Here is a 25602-nt window from a genome sequence, read left to right on the forward strand (position 1 = left end):
GCGCTTGGTCCCCTTCAGTGTCTCGCCTGTGCAGGATGGAGGCTTCGAAAGCCACTTCAGAATCGTCTCTGAGGATCACTTTGTAATTTTGGCAAGAAGCCTGAGTTACTGTGAGCAGCTCCACTGATGTGCTCCCTTTCAGTAGTGATTTGGGGGCTTACCTCAGTAAACTTAACAGCGGTGGGGCCCTTTTTTCCTGGAGCTAGCACTGACGATTTAAAATGTTTGGCAAGTTGTCTTATTGAGCAATCTGATTAGATTCCCCTTTTCTTGCCTGGGGAGGCAGCCACATCTCTGCCATGTTGGAGAACAAAACATCAGCCCTTCTCTTCACCCCACCCACCCCAAAATGCCTAGGGTGAAAACATGCAGTGGTCTCTACAATTGTCTCCATTTAACTAAGAGGAAGGGCATATGTCGTGGCTGCTGTGTGAATCTGAGCTCACTGAACTGGGCAGGGAAGACGTGCGCACACGCTCTGGGGAAACTAGGGCCCAGGTGGTGCCTGCTCCCTGCATGTGGCCTTGGGGGAATGCTGAGAGAGGAGCCAGCCAGAGACTCCAGCCTTAGGAGCAGACCAGGAAAACTGGGCCCTTCAGCCATTCAGAGAACTCTCCACAGTTGTGACTGGATACTCTGCCCTGCAGTGATTGGTTGCTTGATCCAGCCCTCCCCTCTCCTCCCCCCCCTTTACTCCAGCTTCACTGAACACCGGTCCCTCCTACCCCCTTCCCTTCCCATTCCCCTCGTAAGGAAATCCCACCCAAAAAAACCCACAACACGCAACTTGTGGCACTACCATGACATTTACCACCATCACGTTGTTCACTCTGCTTGTGTGTTCCAACCCTGTGTCTGTCTGGTCCGTTCTGGGGTGGGGATAGTCTCCTCTGCTGTGTTTGTCCAGCACCTAGCACAATGGGGGATGAATGCTTGGCTGCTCCTTAGCCACCACTATAATAAACTTGACTAACCTATTCTTTCTAATTTTAGGATGGCAAACTCACCAAAGAGGAGATCGTTGACAAGTATGACCTGTTCGTGGGGAGCCAGGCCACAGACTTCGGGGAAGCCTTAGTACGACATGATGAGTTTTAACACCTGTACAGAGAAACCTGTTTCTTAAAAGTAATTTATTTTTTACAGTTTCTGGATTAACATGAGAAACGTTTTCGCTACTGAGACTGTTATTTCAGGCTACCAGGTGAAAAATCCTGTCCTGTCCTCTTTCCCTTTTCCAAGGGGATGGGGACATGGTGTTCTGAAAAGTGACTCTGTAATGAGAACACTTGTGGTTTTTAGATTTCCACTTTGTTTTATGTCTAACAAGTTCTGTTTATTTTTGTATTTGTTTGGGTTCTGTGTGAAATGAAGAATGCATATCCTGAAAAGTTAGCTGCAGAGCAATGTTAGTTCCTTCCCCAGTGCCCCACCTCCCTCTCTCCCCCTTACTGTTATCTAGACATAGCTACAGAATTTTTTACAAGCCACAGAACAATAAGGCCAAGCAACAAGGCTATATAATGTTTCTTTAGACTGGAGCATGCAAATTCAGCCTGAGGGCCACAAAGGCAGCTTGTTCAGAGCCCAAGGGCAACACGCAATTTGCCACAACTGAGCCCTTTGCAGTCATCTTCAGTATAAAAGACATTCTCCCCAAATGCAATGCTGTATCTTGTCCCGTGAAGTCAAGAACATTGCATGCTGGGAGCTGTCTGTCTGGACTGCTCTGTAGAATTTGGGGATTCTGTTTGACTGAAGACTGCCGTTCGGCCATTCCTGCTTTGCAAACCCCTTCAAAATAGGCCCCGTGGTGTATGGCAGCAGCAAGACAAATCTGTGCTTGCTCTTCTCCAGAGCATTCCTTCGTGAGGCCTTTGCTGTTCTCGGAGCTCCAGTAATTTGAACGAATCTACAGCAAGTGTGATCCGGAGCTTTCAATCCAGAAATAGGTGGGAGGTGGGGCCGTCTTGCAGATGCTGCTAAAATCCTCAGCCTGAGTTTTGTGTTTGCCGCAGGGTCTCTGTAAATGCGAATTACTTGTGCATTACATTCTTTTGAATCCATCTGGCTTCCCTGTACATAGTTAATCAAAGCCATGTGACCCGACTAGATGAGGCAAGAAACTGATGTGATGTGACCCTCTGTATGTTATACAGGGAAATCAACCAGGAAAAGTGACTGATCCTAAATTGGTCCCTTAAGGCAAGGAACAGTGGATGAGTGCAGCTTGCTCCATGGGGTTAGGGGATGGAAATGGGAGGGGCTCCCTTTTTATTTCAGCCATTAGACTTCTGCAAATCATACATCATTGAAGTGCCTTTACCTACCAAAACAAAAACAAACCGGGGCTAGGTTGTCAGTTTAGGAACCTCGAGATGAAATGCGCCAAAAGAGGATAACTAAGAAAACAACGAGGCTACAGCAAACCAGAGAATAAAGACTCTGAAGATTGAAATTACCCTTTGTGTGTTCTGCGCCTGTGCAGTGGTTAAACAGCAGTATTAGTAGAAATCTTTGCAGCAGTGTTCTTACCTTCTTGTGAATTTTTAACCATATGCTGCCTATTTTACCAGGGATTTTTTTTACCTCAGAAGGCAAACCACTTACTTCGTTGTATCCTGAGGTATTTCCTTATGCTTTTTTCTTTAACCAGGGAGAACTGCTGTTAGAGAGCCAGAGATAAGTGATTGCCAAGAGCTGACTTCTCTACTTTAGCTGGGGACTCTTCCTTGGAGTGCCATTTTGCACAGCTTAGTGGGTCACTTGCCCTTCTCATGTGTGGGGCCTAGTGGGGGGAGTTGAAATTAGTCTAAAGCAATCACTGTGTTTGCAAACATAGGTCATTTCCTTCACTCTATTGTCCTGTAAACACTAATGCCAGCCTCTTCTGGCCCCTTAACTGTAATAAACTTGGGCCTCTTTTTCTTTAAATTGGTTTGTTTCAAGCGTTAAAGGCTTGAAACGTTAAGTATGTGTACTCCTATTATTTCATGTAACTTTCTACAAATAACACACTTTCGATATAACTTGAGACTATGAATCACATCATAATCAAGCATTGTATATGAGATTTGTATGGTATACGTGCCTTTAGTGTTCACCCCTGAAGTATGGATGTTCTGACCCTTGGATGTGCTTTATGGTTTTGGGATAAAGCCAGGAAGAATCCTACTCTAATAAACAAAACTTACGCATAGCAAAGGAATCTGGAGGGGATGAAGGCCAGATAGGGCTCATTACAGGAAGGCCTTACCCTCACGTTTCTGGTGACCCAAGTTGCTTTTGGGTCTCACATTTAAAATTAATTCCATTTTCTCCTGACCTCCATTCGTCCCATCACAAAAGCTCCATGTGGTCTTGACACAGTTGGGCGTCTTTGCATGTGAGGCTCAGGACTTTGAAATGGGCTAGTGCTGTTCGAAGTCACAATTGAGATGCATTTACAGAGCTATGTGGCGGAAGTTTGCACAGCTGCTGTCAGCACTAACGACTGGTGCAGACACTTTATAAACACTACAATTCTTTCACCAGTAAAGTAAAACCTAGTTCATATGTTCAGCATCAGCAGAGGTTTGGCCATATTCAGTGCTCTGCGATGCACGTCCTTTTAATCTCAGTGTGTTCCCACTTCTACTGTATGTTGACAAAGCACATGTAAAGCTGGTGAAAAACAGATTGCACACCCAAGGTGTCTGTTCCCATGAATGCTAATCCTCTAGGTTTTTTTGTAGAGTGTAAACAGATTTTTATAATGTATGTCAGACGTAAATCTGTCTCAATAAAACTGTTTACATTCACTGTGGCTCCAAACGTGTGGTGTGTTATCACTCCGCAACTCCGACTCGGAATGATCTACTGGTTGTATTGGAATGGTCTGTGGTCTGTCATCGCTAAGAAACCGTGCACTTACATAAAACTGCACCGTGCTGAGTCTATGGACTTGCATCCCGAATGGACTAAGACAATGAGAACGGCCAGACTGGCTCAGACCAGTGGTCCATCGAGCCCAGTCTCCCATCCTCTGACAGTGACCACTGCCAGGCGCTTCAGCGGGAATGAACAGAACAGGGCAACTATCGAGTGACCCATCCCCTGTCGGCCACTCCCAGCTTCTAGCAGTTGGAGGTGTAGGGACACCCAGAGCACACAGTCCTCCATCTCCTGTGGTTAGACACTGCATATTGCTGCTTCTGCAGCATTGTGCATGTGTGTGTGTCTGCCTTGGCTACACTGATCTTTCTGCTCTTTTTGGATGGCCGGTCCCAGCTCTTGCAGCTTCCTTCCCTCTCGCCACATCTCCAGAACAGAGCCTGTGCACAGTGCCGGGGCTTGGTTTCCTGCATGTGGTCTGCAGAAGTGCTGGTGTGTTCAGGGCTTTAGACCTAGAGAAAGACCTGATCCCTGCCCTAAGTTTGGCTGCAGGATTTCCCCTGTATAGGTCCCCATATTTCACCCACTACTTTAGGGACTTAATATGCCCACACCCAAGCGGGGGATGAGAGATCTGAACTAATGGAGGTTTCATTGTGCTGGGAAAGGAAGAGGATTCCCAGGCTAGGACTGCACGTCCGTAGCAGCCATGGCACGTCGCTCCCATTCTCAAACCTTTCCGCTACCTTCGCTTTTGTGGGGGGTCCAGCTCCACACTCTGCTCCTTGGTCAGACCCTGGCTATAAAAACTGCTCCCGAGACCTGCTTCAGTTTATGCCAGGGCCTTTGTCGCCCTTTTCCCCTCTGTGCTCAGTTGCCACTGGCCACCTTTGTGCCTGTTCGAGAACAAACGACTCCTGTTGATGCAAACACCTCCACTGCGTTCGCCGCCAGCTGGCATCATCTCCCCGTGTCTCTGCCTCAGCAACTCCCCATCCCATTTCAGATCTCTGCTGCTTATGCCTCTGACGTCCCTGTGCCGCTCTGCTGACTTTGTTCTGTACTCGGATTGTTTGAGGTGACCTGCAAAGGAAGAAGGTCTCCCCTTCCCACCCCTGCTGTGTAAAGGCCTGAAACTCTTGTTAAAAGTCCTTTCTGCCTGTGTTTGTGCTTCAAATAGCAGCGTTTGTCTCTCCTGTTCTTGCTGGAGGACCAGAGGGATCGTGATACCACGAGAGCTGGGGCTGCAACTGATCCTTATTCAACTAGCCTTATTTTAACAAGCACCTGCTGTGCATCCACTCTGGTTGAGGGTCCAGAGGGATCTTAGCACCCCACCCCGGCTGCAATGCAGGGATTTTAAAATGTGCTGGAGGGAGGTAAATAGGTAAAGTCCCCAAGCATGCCGAGGATGGCTACACCGGCCTCTCCTGGGGAAAGAAACCCAAAGGCTCTAGGACGTTTGTGCCTTCTCATCGCGGTGATGGAAACTTCCTGGCTTAGGTACCAATCTCTCCTATTTCAGTATGGAGGGTGATTTGGCACTTGACTGCCTCCCCCAGCCCCTTTCGCTCCCCGGCCCTGATCTATGATGCCTGCGTTTCAGCCCTCGCCCTCCGGTACCTGGCTACTGTTCCGTGCTGTGTCCATGTGTGTCCAAAGAGAAGAGGGAAAGCGTTCCGTTACCTGCTGCCTCCTGCGTCCACTGGACTTCCCTTTCTTCCCCCAAAGTATTAGCCTCAGCCGGCAACATCCTGAACGGGGCCCGTCGGAAATTGCAAATGTGTGGATAGTTCTCTGAAAACATCCACTTAATGTGCAGCAGCGGTCAAAAAAGCTGACGCTGTTAGGAACCATTAGGAGAGGGAGAGAGAATTAGAAAATATCATGATGTCACTATATAAATCCATGGTACGCCTACACCTTGAATACTGTGTGCAGCTCTGGTTGCCCCATCTCCAAAAAGATAAGATACATTAGAAATGGAAAAGGAACAGAAATGCTGAGGGGGCTGGAACAGCTTCCGTGGGAGGAGAGATTTAAAAGACTTGGACTGTTCAGCTTGGAAAATAGACGACTCGGGGGATATGATAGAGGTCTATAAAATCCTGCCTGGTGTGGAGAAAGTGAATAAGAAGTGTTATTTACTCCTGGTAGAAGAACTAAGGCCTGGTCCCCACTTAGTCCGGACTTCGGACTAAGGTACGCAAATTCAGCTACGTTAATAATGTAGCTGAATTCGAAGTACCTTAGTCCGAACTTACCGCGGTCCAGACGCGGCCGGAAGTCTCCCCCCGTCGACGCCGCGTACTCCTTTCGGCGAGCTGGAGTACCGGCGCCGACTGTGAGCACTTCCGGGATCGATCCGGGATGGATTTATCGATTTAACCAGACGCGATAAATCGATCCCAGAACATCGATGGCGTGCCGCCGGACCAGCCGGTAAGTGAAGACTAGGCCTAAGGGTCACTAAATGAAATGAATAGGCAGCAGGTTTAAAACAAACAAAAGAACTTACTTCCACAACACAGTCAGTCTTTGGAACTGGTTGCTAGGGGATGTTGCAAAGGCCATAATGAATGCTGGATTCAAAAAAGAACTAAAGTTCCTGGAGGACAGGTCCATCAATGGCTATTAGCCAGGCTGCGCAGGGATGCAACCCCATGTTCTGGGTGTTCCTAAGCCTCTGACGGCCAGAAGCTGGAAGTGGACAACAGGGGATGATGGACCATTCAATAAATGGCCTAGTTCTGTTAATTCCCTCTGAAGCACCTGGTACTGGTGACAGGTCCCTGGGCTAGATGGACCATTGCTGTGACCCAGTATGGCTGTTATGTATGAATGCTTGACGTTCTCTCGATATGGTGCCTTGATGTAATGTACGTATTTCCCTGGGGGAAGGGTCTATATGTCCCAGCTCCATAGGATTCCTCCGGGCTGAGGACTTAAGGTAACTTCTTTGAGACGCCCTCATCCGAGTCCTTTTCACCAGCTCAGCTTGGGGGCAAGGCGTGTTTTACATCACCGCCGAAAACGGGCCTCAGCTACGTTTGTGCAGCCAGACGTTCGGTGCTGCTGGGAAAGCAGGGCCCAGAGGACATGCCGACCGCGATGCCCTGCCCCCAGCGAACATGGCGGGAAGGCCCGGTCAGCCTGGCTAAGGAGCCCAGCCCACACTCAGAAGAGGTGTCTCGTCTCTGAGGAAGACCAAGGCTGACGTGGTAAATCGCTATGGTTACTAGCCGAGTATTGAGCATGGGTTTTGAGCCCAAACTTGATTTAGACCCGACCGTGTCGCTAACTGGATCCAAACTCATCGAAAAGGCCCGAGTGGGATCTGATGTCCACCCTGATCTGATGTCCCACCACCAGAGGAAGTGAGAGCCAATTAACAGCGACTGCGGCTTCTAGTTTAACAAGTTGGTCTGCATGCCTCCTCGTTAGCAGCCCTTTCACACAGCTGGCTGGAGCCCTGGGCGCTGTCATATCCTTTCCCTGCTCTTTTGAAAGGTAGCGTTTGTCCTGCCTGATGTTAGGAAGGAGGATCTAGTGATCAGGGCACTGCACTGGGATGAGTTCAGTTCCTGGCTTCTGAACCTGAGTTTGGAGAAGTCACTTCACCTACCCTGTGCCTCAGTTCTCCATCTTTAAATTGGGGATAATGCCTCCCTACTTCAGGGAGGGGGTGGGGGTGAGGACAAAATCCATTAGCGCTTGTGAGGAGGTCAGACACGACGGTGAAGAAAGGCTTATAAGTGCCTAGATAAAACGCCTGCATTTACCTAGCGTTCTATAATTCCACCTCCCCGTCTCTTTAAATCTGGGGCTTGGCTTCACGTTCTGCTCAGCTCTGGGGGAAAGGAAGCGTTTGGCCATAGGGGGTTTGAGCTTCTGTAATTCTTCCGTAGGGAGCCGGCCCAGCCGTGGGTTAGGGCTGGCCCTGGAACCCTGGTAGTCCAAATGTCATTGTTGGGATGATTTGTAGCAACGTTAGCGAGGTTGAAGAAGTAACAGGCCCTGCCCCGGCTCTGCTAACCTGTGAAGGTTTGTTACCCCCAGCGAAACGCAAAGCATATGGCTGCCAAGAGGGGCAGGCAGCCGTCTGGTTGAGGTGCGTGCCCTTGAAAGCAGCGATTGCACGAGGCAAATACCGAAGCCGTCACAGGCTTGGATTTTGTTTGGGGCTGACCGTTGGCTCCGGCTGCAGGCCAGACCTTAAGGGCGCTGTGATCTGCGAACACAGGAATGCGAGCTCGTGCTGAAGCCACACGCGTTCTTGGGGAAGGATCGTTTGCCTTTTTTAACCTGATGGTGCGTTAATGGAGAAGTTCGTGGGTTTAACTGTACACACAGGTGCGGGTCTGCAAGTGAGCACGCTGCCCGGACTGAAGCCATTGGAAACGGGGCCAGGCCCACCTAATCCTGGTGTGGGAGTTGCCACCGGTCCATCGCATGGGAACAGGTAGCCCTGGGAGCGCCCTCCCAGTTACTGCGGGTACAAAACGGCTCACCACCACCGGGTTGCGTTCAGCCCATTCGCATTATTTTATTGTCAGAACCGCTCCTACGTTGGGCCGCTGGAGTATTACCCTGCGCTACAAGGATGAATACAAGGCAAATGTACAAGTTGTGATGCAGGTTTTTGCAGGGATTGCGCATGCTCTGTACATTTAAATACAAACGTATGTTGGGAGGACCGCTCTGGGACTGTCCCCGAGCCCGCGGCATCCAGGGCTTGAGGTTAATCGCTCGTTGTAGAAGGAAATACTTTGGATTTCAGAGCCTGGACCCCAGCGTTGTAAGATAACGGATGTTCCTCCGTGTAATGAGTGGGACTGCTGAGAAGTTCGTGCTTTGGCGGGGTCTCGCAGAGGGCCAGGTGGGGAAGCTACTGGTGTTGACCCCACCAACGGCGGGAGGGCATGGAGCCGAGAAGCTGCCTTCCCGTGCACACAGGGCTTTTGATTGCTGGGGTCCCCAGGTGTTTTATAAACCACATGCGCCCAGCCCTGCTGGGCTGCAGGGAGAGGCACTGCGGGCCTAGCTCAGGATGGCACATGCCTCCCCAGAAGTGCTGGGGGGTGCGGAACGTCCCCCAAGAACAGACAGGACCAATGGGCCTCTGGAAGGGGGTGGGCTTGGGCCTGGGGTTTTTAGAAACCCCCCCCTCCCCATGTCTGTGCCCAGTGAGTTAGAAGGACCGGGGTGGGGGGAGATCTAGTGATTGCAACCGAGCTGGGGGCAGTGGTCGAGCTATTGAAATGGATGCACTGCCCAGGGGTGTCGGGGGGCTGAGTCCCGCCTGCCCCAGAGCTGCCTCGGGGAGTACAACAGAGACACAGAGAGAGCGAGCCAGGGCTCCCCGCCAGCCCCATGGTACCCTCTCCATCCCCTGAGGGTTAGCTCCCTCCCGAGCCTAACTTGTCTCACCCTCTCCTAGACCGTGCCTGGGTGTAGCCTCCTCCATCCTCTCTCCCCACCTCCCAGCAGGGGGTATAAATACTGCCCCCCGCCCCGAACACCGCTCCAGGGTCAGTCTCGGTGCGGCTGGAAGGTCTGTGTCTGTCTAGCCTCTTTTCCCATGCTGTGCCCCCACTGTGGTCTCTGGGCGCCTGCCACTCCCTTACGCCTGCTGATACCCCTCGTCACCTGGGAGGGGGGTTGTGTTGGGGGCGGAGCTTGTGGTTAAGGCACTGCGCTGGGATGCCAGAGCTGGGTTCGAGACCCGGCTCTGCTACTGATGCCCTGCGTGACCTTGGCCGAGTCGCTCTGGGGCTGTTCCCCCCTGTGCAGGGACCGCCCCACCTCCCAGGGAGTTGGTGAGGGGAAATCCACTAATGGGGGCGGGGTGCTCAGACCTTCACAACCACCTCGAAGGGGTCAGTCACAGCAAGGAGGTGGCAGCTTGGACTTCTGACCTCCGGTCAGCTGAGTTTTTTTGCTACACTCCTGTCTTCTGGCTCCTTAGCATGCAAATGAATTAACCCGGGCTGAGGGGCAGATCCCACCTGGGCTGAGGGGCAGATCCCAGCCCTCCAAGCCTGTTGCAAGCCCCGCTGAATTCAGGGGGGTAAGACGGGGCACTCAATTCTCTGGCACTCAGGCTGAGCAGGACAACTTCAGGGGCGACTCAGGAAGTGGGGACGATTCTCATTTGAAGAGAGCCCGGGGGGGCTCACGCTGGTGTCCCGCCCCCTCCCCTGGGCACCTGGAAGACGATGTCAATCCCACCCTTTTGGCCTCTGGGCTCTTTGGGCTAGAACAAGAGGTTGGATCTACTTCTTTCACTTTCTCATCTGCCTTTCCTATTGGAATGGGAGGATGCTGACAAAGGGCTGGGGAAGGCCGGGAGGGACATGGCGCCCGGACCCTGCTCCTGGAACCCCTTTCTGTTGAGTTTTTGGGAGAGCAGGGGATGGCTCTGCAGACCTGGGACCACATGGCAGGGGAAACCTGGGGAAGCATTGCCCATGGCTGATGGGGGACCTGGTACAGACTTCAGCTATGAGGGCTGTTATAAAGAGGATGGGGATTGTTGTTCTCTGTGTCTGCTGATGGCAGGACAAGATGTAATGGGCTTAATCTGCCGCAAGGGAGATTCTGGTTAGATATTAGGAGAAACTTCCTAACTTTCAGGGTGTTCATAGAATCCTAGAAGATTCGTGTTGGAAGGGACCTCAGGAGATCATCTAGTCCAACCCCCTGCTCAAAGCAGGACCAACCCCAACTACATCATCCCAGCCAGGGCTTTGTCAAGCCTGACCTTAAAAACCTCTAAGGAAGGAGATTCCACCACCTCCCTAGGTAGTTCAGCTCTGGAAGGGAGGTTGTGGGTTCCTTGTCACTGGATGTTTTTAAGAACTGGTTGGACAAACACCTGTCAGGGACGATCTCGGATTACCTGGTCCTGCCTCCGTGCAGGGGGCTGGACTAGGTGACCTCTCGAGGGCCCTTCCAGCCCCACATTGCTCTGATTTCCATAGGGAGAGGGGGGGAAAGGGGGTGCAGTGGTGGAATGGGCCCTAGAGCGCTGGCCAGAGGATGCTGCCTGTCCCCAGAATCACGGGCTTAGCTCCCGAAGGGGAGCAGGAAATTGCCGCTGCAAGGTTCCCTCTTGGCTGCCCTCACAGCACCGCTGGTGCCTTGCTCAACATGAGCACCGCTCAGGGAGGGATTTCAAAGCACCTGACAGCCAGGGGGTGACCTCACCAATGTGAGGGGCGTCGGCTCCATCCACCCATTTCTCAGCTGAGCCCCAGAAAGTGCAAGTGACTTTCACACAGTCAGTCAGTGGCAGAACCGGGGATAGAATCCAGGAGTCCTGACACCCAACCTCCCCCCCATAAACCACTAGACCCCACTCCCCTCCCCTCCCAGAGCTGGGGCTAGAACCCAGGAGTCCTGGCTCCCAGCCCCCCCTGCTCTAACCACTAAACCCCACTCCTCTTGTGTACCCCACTCACCTTGTAGAGCCAGGGATAGAACCCAGGAGTCCTGATGCACAGCCCACCCCAGCTCTAACCACTGACCACACACTGCCTCTCTACCCTTCCTCTGCCCCACTCCCCCTCCCAAGCACTGGGTGCTGGTTCCCAGCTGGGGCCGTCTCCTTTGGGTCAGCAGTCCCGGGCCATGCTTGGACGAAGGAGCGGTGACGGCTGGTCAGCAGACCCGATGGGGGGAAGGTAGGAGAAGGCAAAGCTGCTCTGCCCCCCTCTCACCACTCAGCCTGCCCCTGTGCTGCCGGTGCCAGGGGCAGACTCAGCCTGGGGGGCAGCAGCTGTGGATGGTCAATGGGGGGCTGCATGGCGCCCCCAGGGGCAGCGTGGGGTTGCTCTCCCCAGCCGGTTGGATCCGTCCTCCCATCAGGGGTCGGTGAGCGCAGGCCTGCTCACCAATTGAAATTTATAGTTCAGTGTCGGAGGCGCAGCCGTGGGGCTGGGCTGTGGGGCCTCAGGGCTTCCTCTCGGAGCCCGCGCTGGAGCCCGGTGCCTGCTCCCCTTGGGAAGGGCTCCGTGAGATGCCGCAGTCTCCTCAGCTGGGGCTGACCTGGCTGGTGGACACGGACGAGACCTCGGTTTTCTGGGCGGAGCTGGACACGTCGGACTCGTCTGTGATGGGTTTCCCACACACCGTCTCCATGATGCAGGCGCGGAACTGTAGGGGAGAGAGCGCCACCCCCCTGCACTGTCAGACCGACTGGAGCCCCCCGGGCTGCATCTGCCCGCAGGATGCTTCCGTCCAGCCCCCCCACCACATCCGCCTCCCCCCCCCCACACACAGCAGACCTGCTCCTGTGACGTTATGAGTGGATAAATTACCCTGTGCTAATTGCCAGGATGTTTGGGAGACGGAAAGTTGAGCCTATTGTTTTCTCAGGCCAAGAGGCTGCTGGAAATGTATAAAAACCCTGGGACACGATCCTGCTTCATCTCAGATCTGCTTTGGGTTTCAAGAGGGGGAAATCCTGAGCAATATGGATTGAGATCCCCAGTCACTGACTGGAGTCACCCTGAACGTGGACATTGGACTATAACCTCTGGACTATTTCTAAAAGGATTTTTGGCAACCACAAACGCATCTCTGCTGTGTCTGAACCTCAAGAATTGTATTCAAGTCTGTCTGTATATTGATATTTTAACCAACACTCTCTCTCTTTTCTTTTTTAATAAATGTTAGTTTCGTTAATAAGAATTGACTATAGCGTGTATTTTGGGTAAGATCTAAGTTATAATCAGACCTGGGTGTGTGGCTGATCCTTTGGGGTCGGAAGAACCTTTTCTTTTATATGATGAGATCAGATTTTCAATAATCATCATATCTGACAGGTGTGTCTGGACGGAGGCCTGAGGCTGGGCACTTTAAGGGAACTGTGTTGTTTGGACTCTGAGTAACCAGTGAGGTAATACAGGAGCTGTTTTGTGCAGGTAAATCTAAGTATTGGAATATCCACCAGCGTTTGGGGTTTGTCTGCCCCGTTTTGTTTCCAGTTCACCCTAATTGAGTGACCTCAGCGGGCTCCCACGGGCAGCACCGTCACAGCATCAAAGGGTCGCAGCAGGACTTCGCAGGCCCCTTCCTCCCCCCTCCCGCCCCACAGGGACGCCGTTTTGTAGAGCACTTGCTCCTGGCTGTGGGTTGGAGCATCCTGAAGGGGGGCTGGGTTCTGCTGCGCTGCCCCCCATCCAGGCCAGGCGGCTGCTGCTAGCCCTCTGGCCTCGGCTCGCGGGCTCCACAAGGAAGTGTCCACACGCATGGACCCCTGGGAGTCTTTGCATTGCCAGCAGCAGACCGGCCAGGGTAGGCCTGTTCTCCCGAGAACCCTCTCTCTCAGTGCCCGCCCGGCGGGTCCGGCTAATCCTCAGCTGACCCCAGAGTTGGGATGGGGAAGGAATTTCCCCACAGATTGGCAGGGACCTGTGTGTGTGTGGGGGGGGGAGGCTCACCTTCCTCAGCAGCAGGGGGCGGGGTCTCCTGCTGGCATCGCCTGGGCAGCTCACGCCTAATCAGCTCGGGTAAATCCACCTCTCTGAGAGGTGGCAGCTAGGTTGAGGGAGGAATTTCTACCGGCGGCCTAGCACTGTCTACACCAGGGCTGACACCGGCTTAGTTACCTCGCACAAGGCGTGGCATTTTTCACAGCCCTGAGCAACGTGGCTAAGCCGACCTCACTTTGTCATGTAGACCAGGCCTCAGTCTCCCCTGTTTTCTGCCTGTGGCTCATGACAGTTGTGTCACCTGAGGACTGAAGTCATTGGCTCCCCAGAGGGCGTCTGGGGGCTGGTGATGGCCTCACACTAGATAAACTAACGGGCCCTTTTGGCCTTAAACTCTATGACTCCTAGGTGCAGACCCTCTGCCTGCCCTCTGCTCTCCGCCCGGGCACAGTGCTGGCCAGGCCCTCTGCCCCCTAGCCCTCCCCAGCCATTTCCTGGGGACTCAGAGCAGGGACCCGAGCAGAACCTGGCGTCAGCACAGCCCCATTGCCCTGCCCGTGCTCTCAGCCAGGCCGGAGGTCGGGCCCGTGGTTCATATCATGACCCAGTGACTGCCAGGGCAGGCTCCATGCACCTCTCTGGGCAACCACCCACTTCTCCAGCTCCGATCCTGGCTGCGCCTGGGAAGGGACTTGGGCTGCTCCAGACCCCGCTCTCAGGGACCCCACGGGACTTGGGCCGGGGCAGGCCTGGTCCGTGGCGCACGCCAAGGAAGGGAACGCTCACCTGTTTGTTCATGAAGCAGTAGATGATGGGGTTGTAGACACAGGAGCTCTTGGAGAAGAAGGCAGGGACGGTGACGAGGCGCAAGTCGAGGCCGTGGTTGCGGTTGTTCACTATGTACATGGCCATGGCCGCGTAGGGCACCCAACAGACGCAGAAGGAGCCCACCATCACCACCACCATGCGGGACACCTCCCGCTCCGCCTTCTGGGTGGTGGCCGACTCTTGCTGCTGGGCCGCTACCTGCAGGCAACCCACCATGAGCGGCAGGGTCCCAGGCACCCCTTCCCTAGCCCCCTCCTCCACCGGGGTAGCTCTGGAGAGCGGGGCTGCTGAACCAGGGTTGGATCGGCCGGACGGTCCCTCGCCCCCTCGTGGCAGGTCTGATTTCCCTCCCCGCCGCTCGCCTGGCCCCAGCTCCGACTCCAACGGGGAGAAGTCGTACCCGGGGGATTCCTCCAGGAGTCACAGCGCCCCGTCCACCCTGGATTTAGTTACCAGAAAGGCACGCTCCCTCAGGTCCTTGGGATGGGATGGTGCCTTCGAGCCCCAGCCTGAGAGCCGGCTGCTCGCAGCCACTGGCATGAGCCGCTCTCCCTGTGGGGGCAGCAGGCCCTGACAATGTTACAGACCAAGCCCACGGACCGGTCCCTGCAGCCATGGGTGTTAGACAAGCAACTCTGAACTGGCCCGGTGGCGGGGGCTCTGTGGACACCCTTCCGTCCGTCTGTCTGTCTGGGAGCCTCTTTGGCACGCTCCTCACTAGACGGACCAGCATTTTCTAACATCAGAGACAGCTAGAGGCAAAATATCAACCCAGTCAGACTGTCAGAGCTGCCAAGCAATCACATGCATCAGCGTGCAGCCCTCCCGTCTCACACACCGCACACTCATCAGCGTGCAACCCTCCGGTCTCACACACACACCGCACACTCGCCAGCGTGCAACCCTCCGGTCTCACACACCGCACACTCATGAGCGTGCAACCCTCCGGTCTCTCACACACACACCGCACACTCATGAGCGTGCAACCCTCCCGTCTCACACACACACACCGCACACTCATCAGCGTGCAACCCTCCGGTCTCACACACCGCACACTCATGAGCGTGCAACCCTCCGGTCTCTCACACACACACCGCACACTCATGAGCGTGCAACCCTCCCGTCTCACACACACACACCGCACACTCATCAGCGTGCAACCCTCCGGTCTCACACACCGCACACTCATGAGCGTGCAACCCTCCGGTCTCTCACACACACACCGCACACTCATGAGCGTGCAACCCTCCCGTCTCACACACACACTGCACACTCATCAGCGTGCAACCCTCCGGTCTCACACACACACCGCACACTCGCCAGCGTGCAACCCTCCGGTCTCACACACACACACCGCACACTCATCAGCGTGCAACCCTCCCATCTCACACACACACCGCACACTCGCCAGCGTGCAACCCTCCCGTCTCACGCACACACACCGCACACTCACCAGCGTGCAACCCTCCCATCTCACACACACAATGCACACTCATCAGCGTGCAACCCTCTGGTCTCACACACACCGCACACTCGCCAGTGTGCAACCCTCCTGTCTCACACACACACCGCACACTCATCAGCATGCAACCCTCCGGTCTCACACACACACACCGCACACTCGCCAGCATGCAACCCTCCGGTCTCACACACACACACACCGCACACTCGCCAGCGTGCAACCCTCCCGTCTCACGCACACACCGCACACTCGCCAGTGTGCAACCCTCCCGTCTCACACACACACTGCACACTCAGCGTGCAACCCTCCGGTCTCACACACACCGCACACTCGCCAGTGTGCAACCCTCCCGTCTCACGCACACCGCACATTTGCCAGCGTGCACCCCTCCGTCTCATGCGCACACTGCACACTTGCCAGCGTGCAACCCTCCCGTCTCACACGCGCACTTGCCAGCGTGCAACCCTCCTGTCACATGCATACTGCACACTCGTCAGGGTGAACCCTCCCATCTCACACTCACACCGCACACTCACCAGCGTGCAATCCTCCCATCTCATGCACACCGCACACTCACCAGTGTGCAGCCCTCCCGTCTCACGCACACCGCACACTTGCAAGCAGACAGGTGCCCTGGGAACTGGCAGCATGACCTGGCTCTCCACGTCCTGTCTCTGTGCAGCGGGTACTTACAGCTCGGAGGGCGCCCAGCAGCTGGGAGTAGGAGAAGCAGATGAGCGAGAAGGGCACGATGAAGCAGAAGATGAAGAGGAACCAGGTGTAATATTCGCTCCTGTACTTGGTCCCCACCGTGTACCAGTCCGGGCCGCAGGAGCACTGCAGGCCTTCGGGGATGAACCTGCAAGACGGAGGGCACAGCACTTCCCCAGAGCTCGCTCGGCCTTGTGCAGCCGGCACAGCCCAACACCTCCGCTGGCCAGGGCTGGGGGGATAGGCAGGGCCACCCACCCTCTGCCCCGTTTGGCGTGGCTCGTTCCCCAGCAGAAAGCGGCCCCTCTGCTCCCAGCAGCACAGCTATTGCACCGGCAGGTGGGAGAAGGTTCCTTGCTCCCCGGCCGATCGTGAGCCTGGCTACTCCAGCCATGGGCGAGCAAGAGAGGACTCAGAATGACGAGATTTTGAGGCCTGGCGGCTCCTGACCTCCTGGGGCCAGCGCGTGCCCTGCCCAGCCCGAGCTTGAGCCGAGAGATCAGACCAAATAGCCCAGCCCCCCACGCTGGCATCGGGGTGCCAAGCTGGCGGTTGGCAAAGCTGCTTCTGAACCCGTTTGGAGCGAGAGGCTTTGCACACCACCAGCTCCCTGCAGAGCCGGCTAGTGGGTCAGCCTGCCAGGCACTCTGCCATGGGGCTAGGGAGGCTCCCAAACATCTGCTCCCTCTTGGCAGGGGCATTTGCCAGGCGATGCCACGAGGCTGGGCAAAGGGACTGGAAAGAGGCAGGCCCAGGGCACACTGGGGCGGCTGGCGGGGGGAGCTCCTTCTCTCCTCTCGGACGCCCCGGCCCCCAGCCCCCACCCCGGCTCCTACCGGCTCCACCCGAAGTAGGGCGGGATGGAGACGCCGATGCCGATGACCCAGGTGGCCGCCACCGCCATCAGGGCGTGCTTGGAGCTGAAGCGGAAGTTCCCGAAGGGTTTGCAGATGACGATGTAGCGCTCAAAGGCCAGGAAGGCCAGGGACCACCCGGTGACCAGGCCTGGGGAAGGCACAGGGAGATTAACTCATACAGCCCTAGAGTCCAGCATCCCCTTGCGCCCTCAGCCCCGCCCTGCGCCCAGGGACCCCCGAACCCACCTCGCTGGCATCCTGGGTTCCTGGGGCAGGATGCTGAGAGCAGGTCAGCCGATGTGGAGCTGGCCTGTTGAACCTCTGCCCCATGTTTCCCCTGTTTCCCCATTAGCCGGACCCCCTGCTTCCCCGCCAGAGACGCTTCTGGACACTGGTGGGGGGCAGAGGAACGGCCCTTTCTCCACATGCATTTGTTGCAGGCAGAGCGACCCGGGGAAACAGCTGACGGAAACTCCTCTCGCCTCTCAGCGGGGCTGGGGAGCCGGGTGAGTTTGTCTGGGGACGGGTCGCAGCAGAGGCTGCCTGGAAAGTCATTTTGTCCCCCTTCGCCTCATCCCCCTGGATTGTGGAGTATCCGCCAGACCCGGGGAACGCGGCAAAGTCTCCGGGTTTGGCTTCGGAGCGAAGCCAGCAGTGACAGCAGCCTGGTCACCCCAGGGGCCAGTTTGTGAAGGAAGGTGAAAATCTCCGGCCCCGATCCTGCAACTGGATCTGCGAGGCTGCCACGGTCACCTGGTCTTCTGCAGCCTAGCGCAGCGCCCCTCCCAGCGCTGCAGCCTGGCTGCCCAGGGCTCCCCCTGGACTGGCTCTGTCCAGCCGCCGGGGAAGGCAGTGGGAAATCGCCCCTCGCGGGTGCTGGGCCCTTCGGAAGCTATGACACTGCCATGTATCCGGAGCTTGCGCCCGCTCTGATGCCTGGCACTGCAGGGGACCGGAGAAGATGCAGTAAAGGACAGCGACAGGATGGCTGAAGAGGCCTGCCCGCCCTGGGGCTTCTCTGGGAATATGGGGGTGCCTGCTCTCTTCTCCTACCCCCCTCCCAGTTCCCAGCTCCACCCAGAGCCGCAGGTCATGCGGGCATCCCAGGGGAACCACAGAAGGTTGGTCCAACACCCTAAGCCTGGGGGCCCGATCCCCGCTCACTTCCCGCCAGCGTCCCTGTTGCGGATTGTGGGGGAGTTAGGGCCCTGCACCCCTCTTCCCGAGATTCACTGCGACTCTCAGCCAGCCAGTAAAGCAGAAGGTTTATTTAAGGACAGGAACACAGTCTCAAGCAGAGCGTGTAGGTACGACCAGACCCCCCTCAATTAGGTCCCTCTGGGAGGTTCAGGGAGCTTAGACCCCAGCTTGGGGTTCCCTGCGTTGCACCACCCAGCCCAAACTGAAACTAAACTCCCAGCCCCTCCCGCTGCTCCTCTCCTTTGTTCAGTCTCCCGGGCAGAAGGTGTTAATTCTCCCCACCCCCGTTCCTGGCTCAGGTTACAGCTCAGGTAGCTCCCTTCAAGGGAAGTCCCACATCCCCACTGCAACCCCCCTGCAACATTCCCAGGTCAAATCTGCCCTGCTCCCTGCTCCGTCACATCTCTCCCCCCTTCGAGACTGAGCTGAGCGGGGTCACTCTGACCAGTGACCTGGGGAAGTTCAGGGCTCCCTCTCCGGGACAACGCGTCCGCTATCAGGTTGTCACGTCCCTTCACATGGACCACGTCCATGTCATAATCCTGCAGGAGCAGGCTCCATCTCAGGAGCTTGGCGTTGGCTCCTTTCATCTGGTGCAGCCAGGTCAGGGGAGAGTGGTCGGTGTGCACGGTGAAGTGACGCCCAAAGAGATATGGCTCTAGTTTCTTGAGGGCCCACACCATGGCCAGGCATTCCTTCTCGATGGCCGCGTAGTTCTGCTCCCGGGGTAGTAACTTCTTGCTCAGGTACACGATGGGGTGTCTCTCCCCCTTTTCATCCTCCTGCATTAACACCGCCCCCAGTCCTGTGTCTGAGGCGTCGGTGAACACCATAAAGGGCTTGTCAAAGTCTGGGTTTGCCAGAACTGGGCCACTGACCAGAGCCTCCTTCAGCGCCCGGAGAGCCTCCTGGCACTCCTCGGTCCAGACCACTTTGTCTGGCTTCCCCTTCTTGCACAGCTCAGTGATGGGGGCGGCTATGGCGCTAAAGTGGGGCACGAACCTCCGATAGTACCCCGCCATCCCAATAAAGGCTTGGACCTGCTTTTTGGTTTGAGGAGCGGGCCAGTCTCTGATCACCTCCACTTTGGCTGGTTCCGGCTTTAGGCAGCCGCTTCCCACCCGGTGGCCTAGGTAGGATACCTCAGCCATCCCCACCTTGCACTTCTCCGGTTTTACGGTCAGCCCAGCCTTCTGGAGTCGGTCCAGCACTTGTCTAACCTGGGATATGTGGTCCTCCCAGGTCTGGCTAAAGACACAGATGTCATCGATATACGCCACGGCAAAACTCTCCATCCCCCTCAGTAGCTGATCCACCAGGCGCTGGAAGGTGGCCGGCGCTCCCTTGAGGCCGAAGGGCAGGGTCAGGAACTCATAGAGCCCCAGAGGGGTGACAAAGGCCGATTTCAGCCTGGCATCTGCATCCAGCGGCACTTGCCAATAGCCCTTTGTAAGATCCATGGTGGTAAGGTACCGAGCACCTCCCAGCTTGTCTAGGAGCTCGTCCGGCCTGGGCATGGGGTAGGCATCGGCTACAGTGATGGCATTGAGCTTCCGATAGTCCACACAGAACCGGATCGACCCGTCCTTTTTGGGGACCAGCACCACCGGCGAGGCCCAAGGGCTGGAAGACGGCTGGATCACCCCCAAAGCCAGCATGTCATTGACCTCTCTTTCCAGGTCCTGAGCAGTTTTCCCTGTGGCTCGGAAGGGGGAGCATTTTATAGGCGGGTGCGATCCTGTCTGCACCCGGTGGACAGTCAGATTAGTGCGTCCAGGCTGGTTGGAAAACAGCTGCTGGTACAGATGCAGCACCCCTCCGATCTCAGCTCGCTGGGCAGGGGTTAGCCGATCAGAGAGGGGAATTGCTTCCAGGGGGAAGCCAACTCTTGTCCCAGGGAATAGATCTACTAAAGGGTCATCTCCCTGCCCCTCCCACTGTCCACACACGGCCAACACCATATTCCCCCTGTCATAATATGGCTTCATCATATTCACATGGTACACCCGGTGGTGGTGTGCCCGGTTCGACAGCTCCACCACATAGTTTACCTCGTTTAGTTGCTTGACAACCTTGAAGGGCCCTTCCCAGGCGGCCTGGAGTTTGTTTTTCCTCACGGGGATGAGGACCATCACCTGATCCCCAGTGGCGAAGGCGCGGGCCCGTGCTGTGCGGTCATACCAGACCTTCTGCTTCCTCTGGGCTCTGGCCAGATTCTCCCTGGCCAGGCCCATGAGCTCGGCAAGTCGTTCCCGGAAGGTCAGGACATACTCCACCACCGACTCTCCGTCAGGAGTGGCCTTCCCCTCCCATTCGTCTCTCATCAGGTCGAGGGGCCCCCTTACCCGCCTTCCATATAGCAGTTCGAAAGGCGAAAACCCGGTAGACTCCTGGGGTACCTCCCTGTACGCAAACAGCAGGTGAGGTAAGTACTTGTCCCAGTCCTGCGGGTGCTGATTCATAAATGTTTTCAGCATCATTTTTAGCGTCCCATTGAACCTCTCCACCAGCCCGTTGGATTGGGGGTGATATGCTGAGGCCCAGTTGTGCCGGACCCCACATCTCTCCCACAAGCACCGGAGCAGGGCCGACATGAAGTTGGACCCTTGGTCCGTCAAGACTTCCTTGGGGAACCCCACTCGGCTGAAAATGGTCAGCAGCGCATCCGCCACAGTGTCTGCTTCAATGGACGATAAGGGCACTGCCTCGGGGTAGCGGGTGGCGAAATCTACCACCACCAGGATGTATTTCTTCCCAGACCGGGTCGTCTTGCTGAGAGGTCCCACTATGTCCATGGCCACCTTCTGGAAAGGCTCCTCTATGATGGGCAAAGGTCTCAATGCTGCCTTCCCCTTGTCCCGGGCCTTCCCCACCCTCTGGCAGGGGTCACAGGATCGGCAGTACTGCCGGACGTTGGTGAAGACCCCGGGCCAGTAAAAGTTCTGTAGCAGCCTCTGCCTGGTGCGCCGGATCCCCTGGTGCCCTGCGAGAGGGGTGTCATGGGCCAGGTACAGTAGCTTGTGGCGAAACTTCTGGGGAACCACCAGCTGCCTCCTGATCCCCCACGACTCCACTTCCCCCGGGGGAGCCCACTCTCGGTACAGGAACCCCTTCTCCCACAGGAACCTCTCCTTGCATCCTCTCCTCATGGTCTGTCCCACACTGAGGTCAGCCAGGCCCCTTAGCTTCCGCAGGGAGGGGTCCTTCTGCAACTCGGCCTGGAACTCGGCGGCTGAGGAAGGGATGGGGACCTGCTCCCTCTCGTCGGCTGGGTCGGAAGCCCCAGCCACCCCGCGGCCTGTCCTTGGGTGTTCCCTCCCCACCCGGGAAGGGTTCGGTGCCTCCGGTGGGACATCCTTCCCAAGGTCAGGGCGTAGTGCCCCTCGCCGGCTCTGGCTACGGGTCACGACTAAGGCGGTCTGGGGGCTGCTTGGCCAGTCCTCTAGGTCCCCCCCCATCAACACCTCAGTGGGCAAATGGTGGTGCACTCCCACGTCCTTGGGGCCCTCCTTGGCCCCCCATTTCAGGTGTACCCTCGCTACGGGAACCTTGAATGGGGTCCCGCCCACCCCGGTCAGGGTCAGGAAGGTGTTGGGCACCACCCGATCTGGGGCCACCACCTCGGGCCGGGCCAGTGTCACCTCTGCGCCCGTGTCCCAGTATCCATAAACTTTCTTCCCATCCACCTCCAGGGGAACAAGGCACTCGCTCCGCAGGGACAGCCCCGCGCCAACCCTGTAAACGGAGAACTTTGAATCCGGAGCATCTGGCCCCCCAGAGAAGCTGGCCGGGGGCCCTTCTCTCTCTTGAGCAGTTGATAAGCTGCCAGCCCCTCTTGCGTGGGAAGCCTGCCCCTCGTCCGTCTGGGCCTCTACCAAGTTAACCCGGTGCGGGTTCGGTCTGCTCAGTCTGTCCTTGAGCTTGGGGCACTGGGCCCGAACGTGGCCTCTTCGGCCGCAGTAATAGCAGCTCAGGTCCCGTGGGTCCCCTCGAGCCGGTCGGTTGTCCCTGATGCTGGGCCTTCCCCGTGGGAGGGGATTCCCCATATTCCCCCTTTGGGAGGTCCCAGGGTGACTCTCTCTCTGCATCGCGGCGGGCCTGTTCCTTTGGGGCTCCTCCCTGCCACCCCCTGACCGGCTCTTTACAAACTCATCAGCCAGCTGCCCGGCGTGTCGCGGGTTCTCTGGCTTTCTGTCCACCAACCACAGCCTCAGGTCGGATGGGCACCGCTCATACAGTTGCTCCAGTACCAGCAGTTTAATCAGGTCCTCCTTCGTCTGGGCCCCACCAGCCCACTTGCTGGCGTATCTTTCCATGCGGACGGCTAGTTGCAAATATGAGATCTCAGGGGTTTTATCTTGACCCCGGAACCTTTCCCGGTACATCTCAGGAGTCAGCCCAAACTCTCGTAGCAGGGCCTTTTTGAATAGTTCGTAGTCCCCTTTCTCTGCCTCTCCCAGTTGGCGGTACAATGCCACGGATTTGGGGTCCAGTAAGGGGGTAAGGACCCGGAGTCTGTCCGCGGGATCCACCCGGTGCAGCTCGCAGGCCGTCTCAAAGGCCTCCAGGAAGTCATCCATGTCCTCCCCCTCCTTGTATGGGGCCATGATGCACTTATCAAAGCTCCGTGCAGTCCTGGGTCCCCCCTCACTCACCGCAGCCGGGGGTTCGCTGCCCTTCAATCTCGCCAGTTCCAGGTCATGCTGACGCTGTCTCTCATTCTCCTGTCTCTGTCTCTCTTTCTCCTCCCGTTCACGCTGATGCTGTCTCTCTTTCTCCTCCCGTTCATGCTGTCTCTGTCTCTCTTCACGCTGATGCTGTCTCTCTTTCTCCTGCCGTTCACGCTGATGCTGTCTCTCTTTCTCCTCCCGTTCATGCTGTCTCTGTCGTTCACGATCCTCCAGCTCTCTCAGTTTTAGCTCTTTCTCCCATTCCAGCCAATTCCGCTCCCCGGATGCCGAACGTCGCCGGGAGGATCCTCTGCTGGCCGGCGAGCTTCGCCGGGGGGACCCCCTGCTGGCCGGGGGGGTCACAGCGCCTTCGGTATTTGCTGGGCTCCTCCCCACCCTTCCCCTAGGCATAGGAAGGAGGGGTCTCGGGAAGCCCTCAGCAGCGGGCTGACCACTCCCAGCTGGGACAGACACTGGTGCCTGCGCTGCATTTGCCAGGCTGCTTCCCTGAGACACAGGGATCAGTTCATTCGCACGATCTTCCGCCTCCAGCTGGGCAATGAGCTGTTCTTTGGTGAGCCTCCCAATGCGCAGCCGCCTCTGCTTGCACAGCTCCACCAGGTCGCTCTTAAGCCGCTTGGCATACATCTTCCTGCTGGCCACTCACCGGCCTGTGTGCTCACAGCTCCCCACAGTTCCCAGGGGGACCCCTAGTGTGCCAGCCCTTCTCGAGGTCACCACCTCTCTGCCAGGGTCGAGCTGCAGACTCCTCCGCCCCTGGGACCACTCGCTGCGATCCCCCCGGGGGACCCTGTTACTGCAAAAGTCCTTCTCGCTGGTCACACACTCCCAGGGGTAATAACCGTCTCTCTCTCACTCTTCAGCACGCCTGGTCCCCGTCAATCCCCCTTCGTTTTACTGCTCCCCAGTCACTTACTGCAGGAAGCGCCGTCCACGGGGTGCAGTAGATCCCGCCGCTGCCACCAGTTGTTGCGGATTGTGGGGGAGTTAGGGCCCTGCACCCCTCTTCCCGAGATTCACTGCGACTCTCAGCCAGCCAGTAAAGCAGAAGGTTTATTTAAGGACAGGAACACAGTCTCAAGCAGAGCGTGTAGGTACGACCAGACCCCCCTCAATTAGGTCCCTCTGGGAGGTTCAGGGAGCTTAGACCCCAGCTTGGGGTTCCCTGCGTTGCACCACCCAGCCCAAACTGAAACTAAACTCCCAGCCCCTCCCGCTGCTCCTCTCCTTTGTTCAGTCTCCCGGGCAGAAGGTGTTAATTCTCCCCACCCCCGTTCCTGGCTCAGGTTACAGCTCAGGTAGCTCCCTTCAAGGGAAGTCCCACATCCCCACTGCAACCCCCCTGCAACATTCCCAGGTCAAATCTGCCCTGCTCCCTGCTCCGTCACAGTCCCCCACTGTTGCTCTTGATTTCCCCCGGGGGCGGCCCTCCCCCATTCTGTTCTACTCGGGCCTGAGCATTAAAAGAAATCAGCTGCCTAATTGTGCTCACAGCATCATAAGAACGTCCGGACTGGGTCAGACCAAGGGTCCATCTAGCCCAGTCTCCTGTCTGCCGACAGCGGCCAGTGCCAGGTGCCCCCGAGGGAATGAACAGAACAGGGAATCATCAAGTGACCCATCCCCTGTCGCCCATTCCCAGCTCCTGGCAGTCAGAGGCTTGTGATCACGGGTGCCGATAGCCCAGAGCAGCTGTGTGCTTGGATCTTCACCCCTGGGCTGCCCAGCGCTTCCTGCCTCTGCTCGGATCTTCCTCGTCCCCAGAGCAGCCCCCGCTGCGGAGCGTGGCCCCTTTGTGGCCCAGGCAGGGGAAGGAGGGAAACAAATAAAAACTAGAGGCAGATGCCTAGCTGGTGCAAACGGTTCTGGCTTCACGGATGCCCCACAGTGCCCCCCGGCAACCCCTCTGAGCCCACACCACAGCCCTCAGCTTCTGGGACCCCCTCCCGGCTCGCCCACGAGGCCCTCTCCCTGCGTTACCTGCAACGGAGCCTAGGAAGGCCTCCAGGGCGCAGGCTTGCCGCCCGAAGATGAAGTAGCCCTGGGAGCTGGAGATGAAGACCATGAAGACGGAGAAGGAACAGAAGATGAAGCCCCCCAGGCAGATGTTGACCAGGATGTAGTTGAGCGGCTGCCGCAGCTTCTTGTACTTGATGGTGACCACGAGGACGATGACGTTGAGGGGCACGCCGGCGAAGAACACGAAGCCCATGAAGGCCGTCTGGAAGTAGAAGGCCCAGAGTGGGGCGATGTGGTACTGGGGCCCGTCCCAGGGCCCCACCGAGGAGACGTTCTCAAAGAGGTAAAAGTCTTCTTCCCCCGACATCCTGCCGGCCGGGAGCGCTGCACGGAGCCTGCCCCGGCTCCCTCCCCCCTTCTAATATACAATCCCCAGGGGGACAAGCCACTTAAGGGCTCATGGGGGGATCAGGCATTAAGCCTGAGCTTCCTACGGACAAAGTTTGGGATTAGGGGCTCTAAGCCCCTTACCTCCTGTCCCCTAAGCCCCCTGAGAGGGTAATCTTGTTGGCCGCGCAGCCGAG

The 25602-nt window shown here is 56.8% G+C and overlaps 2 protein-coding genes across 4 annotated transcripts in view; one reads left to right on the forward strand and one right to left on the reverse strand.

Annotated features, from left to right (window-relative positions):
* CALU (calumenin) overlaps positions 1-3800 on the forward strand; it is a 35847-nt gene extending 32047 nt beyond the window's left edge. For all 3 annotated transcript variants that reach the window (XM_065551843.1, XM_065551831.1, XM_065551835.1), the window contains exon 7: positions 994-3800. In XM_065551843.1, the coding sequence (XP_065407915.1) occupies positions 994-1098 (105 nt within the window). In that variant the 3' untranslated portion in view covers positions 1099-3800. The remainder of the gene's footprint in view (positions 1-993) is intronic.
* Positions 3801-11895: 8095 nt separating this feature from the next.
* OPN1SW (opsin 1, short wave sensitive) lies at positions 11896-25385 on the reverse strand. Its single transcript, XM_005281289.3, has 5 exons — positions 25040-25385; positions 17148-17316; positions 16294-16459; positions 14097-14336; positions 11896-12030 (listed from the first exon to the last, which is right to left on the reverse strand). Exons 1-5 carry the CDS (start codon positions 25383-25385, stop codon positions 11908-11910), a joined length of 1044 nt encoding a protein of 347 aa, XP_005281346.1. The 3' UTR covers positions 11896-11907.
* Positions 25386-25602: the final 217 nt, after the last annotated feature.

Source organism: Chrysemys picta, chromosome 1, assembly GCF_011386835.1.
Source record: "Chrysemys picta bellii isolate R12L10 chromosome 1, ASM1138683v2, whole genome shotgun sequence".
In the NCBI taxonomy this organism is placed as follows: Eukaryota; Metazoa; Chordata; order Testudines; family Emydidae; genus Chrysemys; species Chrysemys picta.